Below are 12,783 nucleotides of genomic sequence, written 5' to 3'. Positions count from 1 at the left end.
GTCTAAAATCTGATACCTCTGCTCTAATGATTCTGTCACTTGGAGAGGGGATGGGATACCCGACAAGCCACATTTGGCTGGATTCAGTGTCACCTTCAGCTCTGCTGAATTGTAATTAAATTGAAGTGCCAGTGTCTTCATGGATTACATCAAACCTGCAGATCAAGGTTGTAAGTCTCTGAAAAACCACGAATGTGAGATGATATTTCTCAGGTCTGTTTTCCCCCAGTTTCAGAGCTGGTTCCTTGCAGGCTTTTTCCTCTATACATATGACCTTGAATACACTTGCATAGGCACGGTAAATTTATTTATTTATTTTTGTCACTGCTATCTAAACGAGTCCATAGAGCAATTTAGATGTTTGTTGATGAAGGTAAATGGATTGCCATGTCACAAATTGCTGCTCAAATACTGACTCCTGCTGTTTGAGGAAGGGAACAAACTTTAAAGAAAAATGTGGCTAATTTGCTTTGTAGAGGAAAGTCTGCTGTAAGAGTCAAGGACAAGTAAACTGAAGCTCTTCATTATTAAGGCTTAAACGGTGGAGCAGCCCTGAAAAAGTGTGATCTCGCTTTCCTTTTCATGGACAAAATTCAGCAAAGATCAAAGTCACATATAGACACTTGAGCCGATTAGTACATTAGCTAGCACTGCCAAAGTGTCTGGCTGTGATGTAACAGCTTTAGTAGTAAACACTTGTTGCAGTCAGAGGAAAATGTTTTAATCAGATACTACAACAACAAGCTCACATGCCCACAAAACGGTTGCAGAGATGTTCAGCTTTTGGCCTTAATGCAAACAGTTAAAAAAGAGAAGTTAATAAAGTACAACTTTAAATACATTTAGACTGACCTTGGATACAAAGCAATATAGATAGTTAGATGCATAAAATCATTTTCTTTGGTCTACAGCCTGGTAGAAATAACAGTGTAACTCATTGTTACAGCAAATATCTAATCATCTAGTCACAGGGCAACAATCCTATGCATTTAGTAATATGTACATGGTCTATGTACAAGATCTGCTGAAGTTTGAAATGAGTATCAGAATGAGGAAGGAAGACGATATAAGTGACTCTGATTGTGGCATGGAGAAGAGTGTCCCTGAGTGCACAGCAAAATTGTAAAACAGAAGATTGGAAAACATTGCCTGTTTGAGTCTCGGTTTCTGCTGATGGCACAGTCATAATTTGGTGTAAACAATATCAAAGCATGGATCCATATTGCGTTTTACCAGCAGTTCAGGCTGATGCTGATGGTGTAACAGTGTGGGGAATATTTTCTTGGCACATTTTGGACCAAAATGAAAGAGGGTCCAGCCCAGTACTAGAAAGTTGTACCCAACAAAGCAGCTATTGTACAAATTGCTGCCTGTGGTATTTTACATTCACCTTATGTAAAATGTTCTTTAAGAAGTAAAACTCTGCAGTGATAACATACATTCACTGTGTCCTCATTGTCTTGTGGTTGAATCTTTTTTTTTTTCTGGGTTTCCATCCTTTCACTTTGGTCTTCATGGTCACCTACAAGAACTTTGCTGTAAAGTTTCTGCAGCCCTTCTTTAAAAGCATTGTTCACTTTGGCTCGTTTCAGTCCACCATCCCTGAGAGAACATACATTGAGGGGTATTATTCATTGAATTGTCAGCGGTTACAAGTGCAAAGTCGGCATTTGTTAATTCTTCCGTAAAGCTTGAAGGAAACAAGTAAAATTGGGCAACTATAACACTGCATAGTTTCTAAGTCCCAGTTGCACCACTGTTCACATTTCCCTTTTCCAACAATGAACACGTCATTGTTTGGAAATATAAATTATATATAAATATAAACGTGTCTCACCAGATGAGATCTACTAATCCGCCTCGGGCAGCTATGGCGGCTTTCACTCTATTGGCAAACTGTACTGCATCCTCTCCTTCCTGCATATGAACAATAAGAAACATCGGGCTCTTAAAAAGATGAATTAAACATTATATGATTTAAATTGTTTAAATTAAGGCAGGGCTTTACCTCTCTGTTCATAGGTGGCAGGTACCAAACGCTGCATACGATGGCCCAGCTGCTCATCATACTGAGAAGATACCACACCAGGCCACACTTACTGCTGTTCCAGAAAGCATCACCAAAGCGAGGGTCATACTGCAAGATGACCATAAACGGCCCATCAGCAGTGAGTAAGAGCAGTATGAGGAGATAGGAGGAAATGGACTGAAGCTCCTACCTTAATGGCAACGGGATAAATAGTACAGCCAATTTCAAAGCTGCCCTTTTTGAACATCATCACTGATGTGTTGTTAATACAAGTACCTGAAAATTACACAGTGTGAGGATCTTAACAATACTAACGAGGCTGTTTCGGCTGCTTTCTGCTTAGATTACACCCATTATGATACGCACCCTCAGGGAAGATGAGGATGGGCTGTTTGGTTTTATCAGCCACATGATCACTAAGCCTGAAATGAAAAACCAGAACAAACAGATTAAAATATTTGTATTGAAATCTAACCACTTTAAATCTAGTCTTACCTACTGCAATTATACAAATAGCCGAAACCAATGTATTACACTGACTGCTGAATACTTCACTTTTAATCACGTGAACCAAATTTAGTGAAACTCACAGTGGGAATCATGCAGTGGTAAATGCCTGACACACAGTATTTTGGCTGTGATATGATGCATACATGCATATGCAAATACACACAACTATATACACCCCCTTATTGCATCTACTGTACAAAGGTCTTGAGTCACCCCTCATTTATGCTTTATGCTTTGCTTCCAAGCTTCTAGACTTTCTTATAGTTTCTTCAAGTGCTCTTAAGCAATAGTTTTCCAGGCTTTCTGAAATCTTCCGAAATTTGTCTTTTGCACATTGGCTGCCTTTTCACTCATTCTGAGTCCGGTTCTTGTCCCTGACTATTTTCACAATAATGTTTTTTTAAGCCACTTAATAATGCCCTGTGGATCATTTAAGCATAAAAAACACACCTATAACACAATAGACGAACCAATGTTGTGTCTACACGTAATGTAGATGTGAAGCATGTTGTTAAAAAGTTTGAGGAAAAGAGAAGAAATGGCAGACCTAAAAAGCTATCCAAAGCACATGAACAGTATCTGAAATTAATGTCCTTAAGATATAGGAAAAAAATCAGCAAAGATCTGACACAGAACACGTGAGATGCATCTGGGCCTTCAGCTGATCCAGCTACTGTTCACTGAAGCCTCATCAGAAATGGTCTCAGTGGAAGGACGGCTGTCAAGAAGCCAATCTTCAGAAAGGGAAACAGGGAGAAAAGGCTGAGGGATGCCAAAATACACAAGAACTGAAATGAAAATCAGTGGATACATGTCTTTTATGGAGTGATGAATTCAAGTTTGAAGCTTGTGGTTAAAATCTTTGCCACTGTGTACAAATAAGTTCAGAAGGGAGGGACAACAGTGAGCATCGACAGCCATCTGTAAGCAAGGTGGAGGCTCTTTCATGCTTTGTGGCTGCATTTAAGCCAGTGCTGTTGATGATCTTGTCAAAATCAACAAAATTATGAAAGTGGGAAAGTAGCTTCAGATTTAAATAAACCATGCAATACAATCTGGAAAGTATCTGACTAACTTCATTGTTTTGCATGACAATGATCCCAAACACACTTCCAATCCAGAATAGCACCTGATTAAAAACAAAAACACAATGCAATACTATCAGTGATGCACTGGCCTTCCCAGACCCCAACATTATTGAACCCATGTGAAGCAACAACATCATCCAAAGAAGAGCTTTGAATGTGCTTTAAGACGCCTAGAAAACTGTTTGTGACGACTGCTTAAATAAATGAAAACAAAGCTGACAGTTTTTTCTTATGTGCTGTATTGTCATGTATGTTTTCAATAAATCGCTGCACCTATTTCCCATTTTCCTTGAAAAATATTTTTAAAAATGACAGTGGATCAAGACTTTTGCACAGTATTGTATTTATCCAGCCATGCCTCCTATCCGTTGCTAACCACATTAACATCCTAAGTGGTTACATCCCCCAAAAAAGGAATCCTCCTGATGAAACACAAGAACACAACTCCAGTGCAGTTCCCAAGCACATTTAGTCGGCGAGGGCACTGGGTGTGAAATCTAAGCTCAGTGAAATATGAGGACCAATCTGTTGTGGTGACCTCTTGAAGAACAGGGAGCAGCCAAAGACAGCACACTTATTTGCATACTGAAGCAGAAATTAAAACAGAAAAATGCATGAATGAATCTGCAAAGAAAAATACACTTTACATAAAGTCAGTCAATAAACGGGGTCTAAAATGATGGGAAATAGTAAAGATATAAATGTAAACATCAAAAAAGAACATCAAAAAATACCAAATAAATGAAATATGAAAACAAATCTGAACATAAATAGCAATATATGATATATTTAGTGAATTAATGAATTCTCCTATTTGTCTTCAAAGTAAATTTTAATATTAACTTAATATTATTAGCAATCACTCATTGAATAAATGAGTGATTGCTTTCTTTCTTTATATGTTCTGTTGGCAGTTTTGATCCTTCCTATCCCGGGTCACCCACACTGATTTACTTTTTGTCTCTCATGAGGAAAGGGGATTTATATATAAAGACGATGCAATTTTACCTCTTGGCCACTAGGTGTCTGTCTTTGACTTCTGATCTGTCAAACCAGATGTGCGGGGAGGATTTGACCATTCCTCTTTGGATCATCCCCAGCAACCCACGATGCATCTGTCCAACCTGAGAGCCAAGTTCAAAAACAAAAACTCTGCTCATCTCAAATACTCTGATAAATGCTGATGTACACAAACTCAGAGAAACAAAATGTTGTACCAAAGAGTAGCAGCGATCACTGGCCAAGATGATCACGTCAATGGGTGTCGTGTGATTGGCCACACATATACCACCATTCTTTGGTTTGTTTTCTCTGCAGATAAGACACATAGACACAGTACAAAATAGTGAAAATCTGCCATGTTTGTTGTTAAAAAGTCACCCGATTACCGTATTTCCCGGACTACAAAGCGCACCTAAATATTAGCCGCACAAGCTAAAATCAGGGGAAAATCCTGTTTTGTACATACATTAGCCGCACCTGACCAAAAGCCGCAGGTGTTTCAATGTTGACTTATCATATGTAAGAGAATATGCACAAAGGGAATTGTCAGGAAAGAGATGGCTGTTTGGAGACATCACTTTTATTAATATTTTGAAAAACAAGTTATGGGTACATATTTGCACATGTAGTACATAACAATAACCTACAGCACACCAGAACAATAGATTCGGCCTACCTTTTAGGCTCAGGTGCAGTGACACAGCTTTAACAAGAAGAAAAGTCAGTCATTCACCACCATCTTTCTCTTCTTCCTACGCACTAAAACCACCAAAGTCCTCTTCTCCAGTGTCGGATACAAACAGGCTCAGGATGGCTTCGTCATCCACTCTTCTTCTCTCCTTCGTTGTCACTTTCAAAACCAAAGAAATCCTCATTGTCAGTGTCAGAGTCGAACACCCTCAGAAGGGCCGTGGCGGTGTCCTCCTCTCCATCATGCAGCAGTCCAGCCCTTCAAAATCCGTTGGTGATCGTGGATGTTTTCACACTTTTCCACGCTGTCAGAATCCACCGGTGGAGTTGGGCATAACTTGCTTTTTGGGCATAACTTGCAAGTTTATCGCCGCTCATCATCCACGACTCCCGCTGAACGCGTAGCGCTACTTTGAAGTTTGTTTTTCGCGCTACTTCGTACGGCACTACGTTGCCTGGCGGACGGACATGTGACTAACATACCACTCTTGAACCCCGATCCTTCCGCCAGGCAACGTAGTGCCGTACAACAGCGGAACACACGAAACAAATCGTCTTACGATATGACAAAAATCACGGACAATCCATAGAAAAGCCGCACCTGACTAAAAGCCGCAGGGTTCAAAGCTTGTGCAAAAAGTAGCGGCTTATAGCCCGACATTTACGGTAGTCTCTAGGATATCTTAAATCGAGACATTACGTTAAAGCTGTTTTCCTGTCAAACAACGTGATGCTGCCATGGGTTTGAATAAGGCTGATGTTTGTTTGGGTTTTTTTTACTGTACCTGTTATGATAGGTGATGATTGCCGTGAGAGAGCTTACACACATGCGATAGCCCATCATGTGAACCTTCTCACTGAGGTAGGATCTTAACCTGAAGACATACAGCATGTAGCCACAGAGTCACTTTATATCTCTTCAGGCTGGTGCTCACAACACTGGAGACTTTAGGTGTTGTGCAAACTTACGCTGCGTTTGGTAAAAAACCCACTAAGGTGGTCAGGAATAGGAAGAGACTAATGCCAGTGACTGCAAGAGTAACCCTGCAGAAAAAAGAACAAATAGTTTCCTCAGCAGTCACCCAGCCAATCACAGTTCTTTTAATGACACAAGTCATACCTGAGAGGCAGCAGGATGCCATAGCGGGTGAGAAGTCCCAGCCCCCACAGGAGTGTAAGTCTCATATTTATGTGATGGAAGTTGTAGTTGCTCCGAGTCAGCAGATTCCAGCTCTCAAGTTCCTGGGCTGAAAATCGCTTGGTCACTTCATCATCCACTATGCTCTCCACGCCCCTTCGGCAAAAGTAGAAGATATCAGCCATATCAAACTCATGATCTGAGCACAGACAGCTGGCAGAACCCCGGATCTCCTGCTGCAAAGATGCTGGTGATTCTTTGGCTATGATACCTGCAGAGAGCGTGCAGAGAAAAATGAATGATTTCATTGTTTAAAACTCATACAAGTCAAATAAACATTTATGACTGACTGTCAGGTTCAGTTGTGTGAGGTGTTGTGGAGTATCCAAATACAGGATGCAGTAGATAAAGGTTCAGTTTAAACCTGAGCATTTAAACCAATAAAAGAACAAGTAACAGGCAGTCCAGAAATAGGTGACAAAATCCACAAGGAAAAAGGACTGGGACTAAGGACCGCACAGCTAGTGGGACTACCCCACAAAGGACGAGGGGAGACGCAATTACAATAAATACACCAATAAATACACAAGGTACTTGAGGCAGACAGTGACAGGAGGGGAGCACTAATTATGGGAAACTAGACAAGTAAATTAATTACCAAAACACAGAAGACACTGGTTACCCAAATAAAACAGGAAATAACCAAACAAGGGTAAACATGACCGATGGAGATTTGACACAAAAGGGCAGAACAGTAAGGAAAGTATAATATACAAAACTATGACCAAGGACAGAACTAATGTACTGCAGGGAAAAGATACATGAATATAAAAACCCAAAGAAAACCAAGAAAACCAGATTACATAAGGAAAACTAAATAGTAAAAAAAAACCACTTCAAAATGACTAAGATACACGTCCCAGAATCATAACACTGATCAATATATGAAAAAAAGGTTTACCATTTGTATGTGTTTTGTAGAGTTGCTGATTTTTTTCTTTTGCTCTCATTTCCATTCGTAAGGTTGCCCACTAATTTAGGACAAAAAAAAAACAAAAAAACAAGTATATAAAAAAGAGGCTGAACAATTTACCGCTGCATTCATTCTTCTGTTGACAAGCAGCTGTGAATGGACTGATTCTTATATAGGGCTTTTCTATTCTATTTGAGCTCTCAAAGGTTGTTCTTGTGGCATTAGATAAGCATTAGTAACAACCCTTATAGGTCTCCAAAATACCTTCAAGTTCACAGATTCAAAGAGAAAATGGAAAGCGCAGACAAAAATATGATCAAAGTAATGAAACTGGGCAAGATGCTCCCTGGAGACTAAAGCTCTGCTGAGGAAAAGGATGGGAAACCAAGTTTGGCTCAGAAGCCTGCAGCTAAGAAAACAAAGCATAGAAACTCGAGAAACAGTTCTGATATTGTGATCCAATTTACCTCCAATCCAACCTTTTTCCAAAAATTAAAAAAAAACTGTTTTAAAGAAACCAAACAGTTTTGAGGAACATGATGTTTGCACCAGAGAAGACATTTAAAAAAAACACTATATCATCGTCACAGTATCATAATGGCATGTACTGCAAATAAAACATCACTGTACATCCAAGCAGGGTGACCATGTTGTAACCTGGTCCTCCAGCCCGTAAACCAAAACAAAACAAAAAACAGTTGCAATCCTCGTGCATGTTCCTTAAGCTTTAATTACGATTACATTTCTCCTGAGTAGTAGAATTTATCACATGGGTAAATGCTTGCTTCTTCTTAGGGTGGAGTCATTAAGCCTTACTCCCCGAAGAAGCAGCAGCAACATCCCCTGTGCTTCTAACAGTCCCTCTGAGCCTTAAGAACAAAGGCCTCCATCCTCTTTGCGCCTTTTGTTGTTGCAATGCATTTTTCAAATCAACATGATTAAATGTACTTTGCTAAAAACTCAGGGGTTACAATAAATGATCATTAAGTAATCCAGATTTTATCATTTAGAAAGTCTTTGAATGAAACACATATGAACTTAAAGGATTTTGATTTTGTACCTTTTTAGTGATATTAGGCACCCAAATCAAGCTCACCTCAAATATCTTGAGAAGTGTCCTCAAATACAAGCTGCGGATACTAAAACAGCCTCCGAGTACAGCTGGCACAATGATAAAGAGACACAGAAGAGTGAACCACGCAGAGATGGGGATGCTGAGACCCCTGCACAGCAGGTTGTGAACAGCCCATGTAAATGGAGGCATGCTGTTATCGCACGGAGAACAACTGAAACACTCAGCTTCAGGGAAAGTCGTCTGTGCTGTTTAAAGCCATGCTGTCTGAAATCAGAATGGAGTAAGTCATTAAGTCATTGGCACCATTTGGCAAACACAGCACAAAATACCATGATAAGAGATGCAATAGCACACTTGGGGCTCCCTTTCAGGTGACTTATCATTAAATTAATTAAGAAAAAACATCTGATTTTTCAAATAAACAATGACTTTTCTCTGAGAGCCTTTGTAAGCCAAAAGTTTCTTCCATCCTTTGAAGACTGGCTTAGTGGCTGCTGCTCACAGCTGTAGGCTGATTGTCTTCAAACACTGGAACATGTTTGATTGCTGTCAGAATCAATGTGTAGATGCACAGAATAATTTTAATAACAGAATCATTTGAGGTTCCCTCACTATAGTATCACTAGAGCAGGTGACTGGCTAGAAGCTTGTACAGCTGCACAAATATGAAAAATAATGGAAAGGTTTATCTGTTTACTGTGATGACAGCAAATGCATCTTAGGATAACTAAGACTAAATATTCAACCCCAGGTTTTAGATAGGGGAGATATTATCACCCTCATCTGAGATTGGGTACCAAGCCCCAAGTGTGGCAGAGCACTGAGTGCAAGAGTAGCTAACCTGAATCTGGAAACTGGTTACAAAAGCTACGTGAGCAATACTGTCAAGGGGGCCCGAGGGCCTGTACAGAACTGAACTCAAGTGAAAGACAGGCGTGCAGAGTTCAAAGTTCTCAAATGCTTTATTTAACTAAGGCACAAGGTATTATTTAATGTGGTGTACAAGAATTAGAAACTTGTGGTGAAAGATACACTCAATACTATACTTGACGTGAGGCTGAAGCTAGAAACTTGTCTTGACTAAACATACAACACAATACTTGGCATGATGTTCAACATGACGACAAGAGGGGTGCTACACAAGGCTTGTCAAGAATGAATGACCTAAGATCCTGTGGGACTTCCAGCAGACATAGTAGTTGTGGACAAGCAGAGGAAGGTGGTCGTAGTGATAGATGTAGCTGTACCAAGTGATAGCTACATCAGGAAGAAGGAACACGAGAAGCTGGAGAAATATCAAGGGCTGCGAGAAGAACTCGAGAAGATGTGGAAAGTAGTCCATATTTGGTCCATATTAACATGACAGCATCACACAGTTGTTGCAGATTTGTGAGCTGCACATGTACAATGTGACTCCTGTTCCATCCCATCCCAAAGGTGCTCTATTGGATCGAGATCTGGTGACTGTGGAGGTCATTTGAGACATTGTCATTCAGGATGGATCTCTGCTTCCATGCTGTTTACACCAAGACTCATCATATCAGTCAACATGTTTCTAATTTTTCTGTCGTCCACTTTGGAGAACCCTGTGAAACAGCTCAATTTTCTACTCTTAGCTGCCAGGAGTGTCTCCTTATGTGGTCCTCTTCTGCTCCTTTTGGACCATTCTGTATAAATCCTAGAGACGATTGTGCAGAAACTCCCCAGTAGAACAGTTAAATCGCCTTTCACCATGTGAACATACCTAAATGCATTGAGTTGCTGTGTGATTGACTGATAGATAATGAGCTAAGATTTTGAGCCTGGTGCACCCTATTGTATAACTGGGAAGGGAAGGCAATGTCAAGAACAGGAAATTCGTTACGAAATAAACATAAACTATTTTAACGTTTTACCTTAAATGCTTTTATATTTTATTAACAAAAGTTGTGTTGAAAAGGTAGCAGGGGAGAAGAGTCTGATCTTTCACAGGAAAAAAAGGATATGATGTTCTTATACATAATATAAATGATAAATGTTGTATCAAAACACACAAATGTGCTTGATGAATAATAGCCAGGGATATTTTAGGTGGTCATTCGCGAAGATACAAACAGGAACAGTCATTTAATGTTACTTTAGCAGACTTAGCAGTGTTACTTCTTTCTTTCAATTTTTTCAAACCTATCTGTTATGAGTTTTAACAAGTTTACTTTATGTTTTATAATCATCGCCCCTTAATTTAAATAATGAACTTTTTAGCCATTGAAGTCTAAAACTACTAAAGGTAGTTCTTACCGGCCATTGGATTTACCGCCGCGTCAACAAGGATTGAGATGGCAGGTGGTGTTCCATCTGGACAGTCCGGACTGAAGAACAGGGATTTCTGACACTGTGCTGCCTGTGCAGCCTCTCAGCAGCATGCTGTGGCTGCAGATCACAGGCAGACAGAGCTGTATAGAGTTAACAAGGCAACAGGTGGCCAATGAGGGCTGCTGTCACTGCACTGTGGATTGAACGTGGTATTAATCTGATTACAGTAAGTATGCCAGAAAACACTGTAGATGACATGAAGTCAGGTTCTTACAGCTTTGTATTCCCACCTGGAAAACCAAAACAGATGACAATGTTATGAGGAGCTACTGTTATTTACATCAGTTTTATGCTTTATATTCTGACTATGTTAAATTACATTGTCCCTTTTAAATAAATAAATGAAACAAATGAAGTTAATCTGCACCAATGAGCAAAATGTAATATAGAGCACCCTTGCGCTTCTAAACCACCCATTTAAAATAACATGTATACGACTGGCTGCATTGTTACACCTGCATCAGTTATCACTGATATTTGCAGTTTATTATTTTCCATCTATATTAGAAATATCAAAGCTATCTGATCATTTGGTGTTGTGTCCTGGGTGTTTTTATTGTGATATTTCTGAAGTTAAAAAAGCAAATAGTGTAGATTTGCCAAGTATTTGCAACTCATTAATTTTAAAATGCCCTGTATTATATAGCCAACTGCAAAGACAAGGATGAAGCTGGACAGATGTGCAAACTGCATTGGAGCACTGGAGGCATGGAGAAACTTTGGGCTCATGTACTGAGCATAAGTTTAATTTTCCAAAATTACTGAAGGTGTAAGGAAAGCAAAACACAAGTTCAGCTACAGGCCACTTGAAATGTCAAAACACCATTTTGTGTGTTTCCATTTTATTTTGTATGAAAGTGTGTATAAAACAAAACATAGGAAAGAGAAACACAGCTTACAGTGTGTTTGTTTCTACTATATGAAGTCAGTTTTGAGCAGATTTTAAACTACTAGCACCTTGTTTTCCATCTTATCTTCATTTCTTACCTTATTCCATACTTCCACGGCTCATTTATAAACTTTCCTGAAATGTTTGGTGATGCTTTTTTAACTTTTGAACCTGAGTTTTGGTAACAGATTTTACTGACTTTGAACATGGTATGGTTGTTGGTGCCGAACAGGCTGGTCTGAGTATTTCAGAAAATGTTGATCAGATGGGATTTTCCCATAAAACCATCTCTAGGTTTTACAGAGAATGAAAAAGAAGAACTGGTGGGAGCTGATATAAAAGCAACGCTATCAAATTACCGCTTGTTTAAACCCAGGTATGCATGTGAGCATCTGAACACACGGCATGTCAAATCTTGAAGCAAGAAGTAACAGTTCGAGCTGGAAATGTTATATGATAGTGTTGGGGGTATTTTCATGGCACACTTAGTACCAACTGTGTATTGTTTACACACTATAGCCTAGCTGAGTATTGTTGCTGGACATGTCCATCCCCTTTCGATCACAGTGTATCCATTTTCTGATTCTTTTCTCAGCAAGGTAATGCACCATGACACAAAGCTCAAATCATATCATTCTGGTATCTTCAATATAACGGTGAGTTCACTGTTCACACAGAGCACATTTGTGGGATATGGTAGAACAGGAGATTCTCATCATGGATGAGCAGCAATTGTGTGATGCTATCATGTCAGTACGGACCAAAATCTCTGAGGAAAGTTTCCAGCACCATTCAATGGGTCAAAAAGAAGTTCTGAAGGCATTTGGGGATCAAGGCTAGTACTAGCAAGGTGTACCCAATAAAATGTCCATTGAGCATATTTCCAAATCATTTCTAAGTTTTTTTTATAGTATTAAGTATTTCTGTCTCACCATTTTTAGACTGAACATGCAACTTCAGATTTCCAAGTAGTGCACTCTCACTCCTCACAGATTGTATCACTCTATCTCCACCTCAGCATTTATCTGTTGACTCTG

The 12,783-nt window shown here is 39.5% G+C and overlaps 1 protein-coding gene across 2 annotated transcripts; it reads right to left on the bottom strand.

Annotated features, from left to right (window-relative positions):
- Positions 1-699: 699 nt before the first annotated feature.
- gpat4 (glycerol-3-phosphate acyltransferase 4) lies at positions 700-10,917 on the bottom strand. 2 transcript variants are annotated; one of them, XM_026173914.1, is made up of 13 exons: positions 10,783-10,917; positions 8,527-8,769; positions 7,419-7,488; positions 6,440-6,728; positions 6,289-6,363; positions 6,105-6,194; positions 4,845-4,938; positions 4,636-4,751; positions 2,396-2,451; positions 2,220-2,305; positions 2,009-2,137; positions 1,838-1,917; positions 700-1,602 (listed from the first exon to the last, which is right to left on the bottom strand). In XM_026173914.1, exons 2-13 carry the CDS (start codon positions 8,692-8,694, stop codon positions 1,392-1,394), a joined length of 1,464 nt encoding a protein of 487 aa, XP_026029699.1. In that variant the 5' UTR covers positions 8,695-8,769; positions 10,783-10,917; the 3' UTR covers positions 700-1,391. The 2 variants fall into 2 exon arrangements, with proteins under 2 accessions (XP_026029699.1, XP_026029700.1); XM_026173915.1 differs by lacking the exons at positions 7,419-7,488; positions 10,783-10,917 and having other exon boundaries at positions 8,527-8,586.
- Positions 10,918-12,783: the final 1,866 nt, after the last annotated feature.

The sequence above is a fragment of the Astatotilapia calliptera genome, chromosome 7, assembly GCF_900246225.1.
Source record: "Astatotilapia calliptera chromosome 7, fAstCal1.2, whole genome shotgun sequence".
In the NCBI taxonomy this organism is placed as follows: Eukaryota; Metazoa; Chordata; class Actinopteri; order Cichliformes; family Cichlidae; genus Astatotilapia; species Astatotilapia calliptera.
Note: the sequence above shows the minus strand (reverse complement) of the source record. Positions and strands in the feature narration are given on the sequence as shown.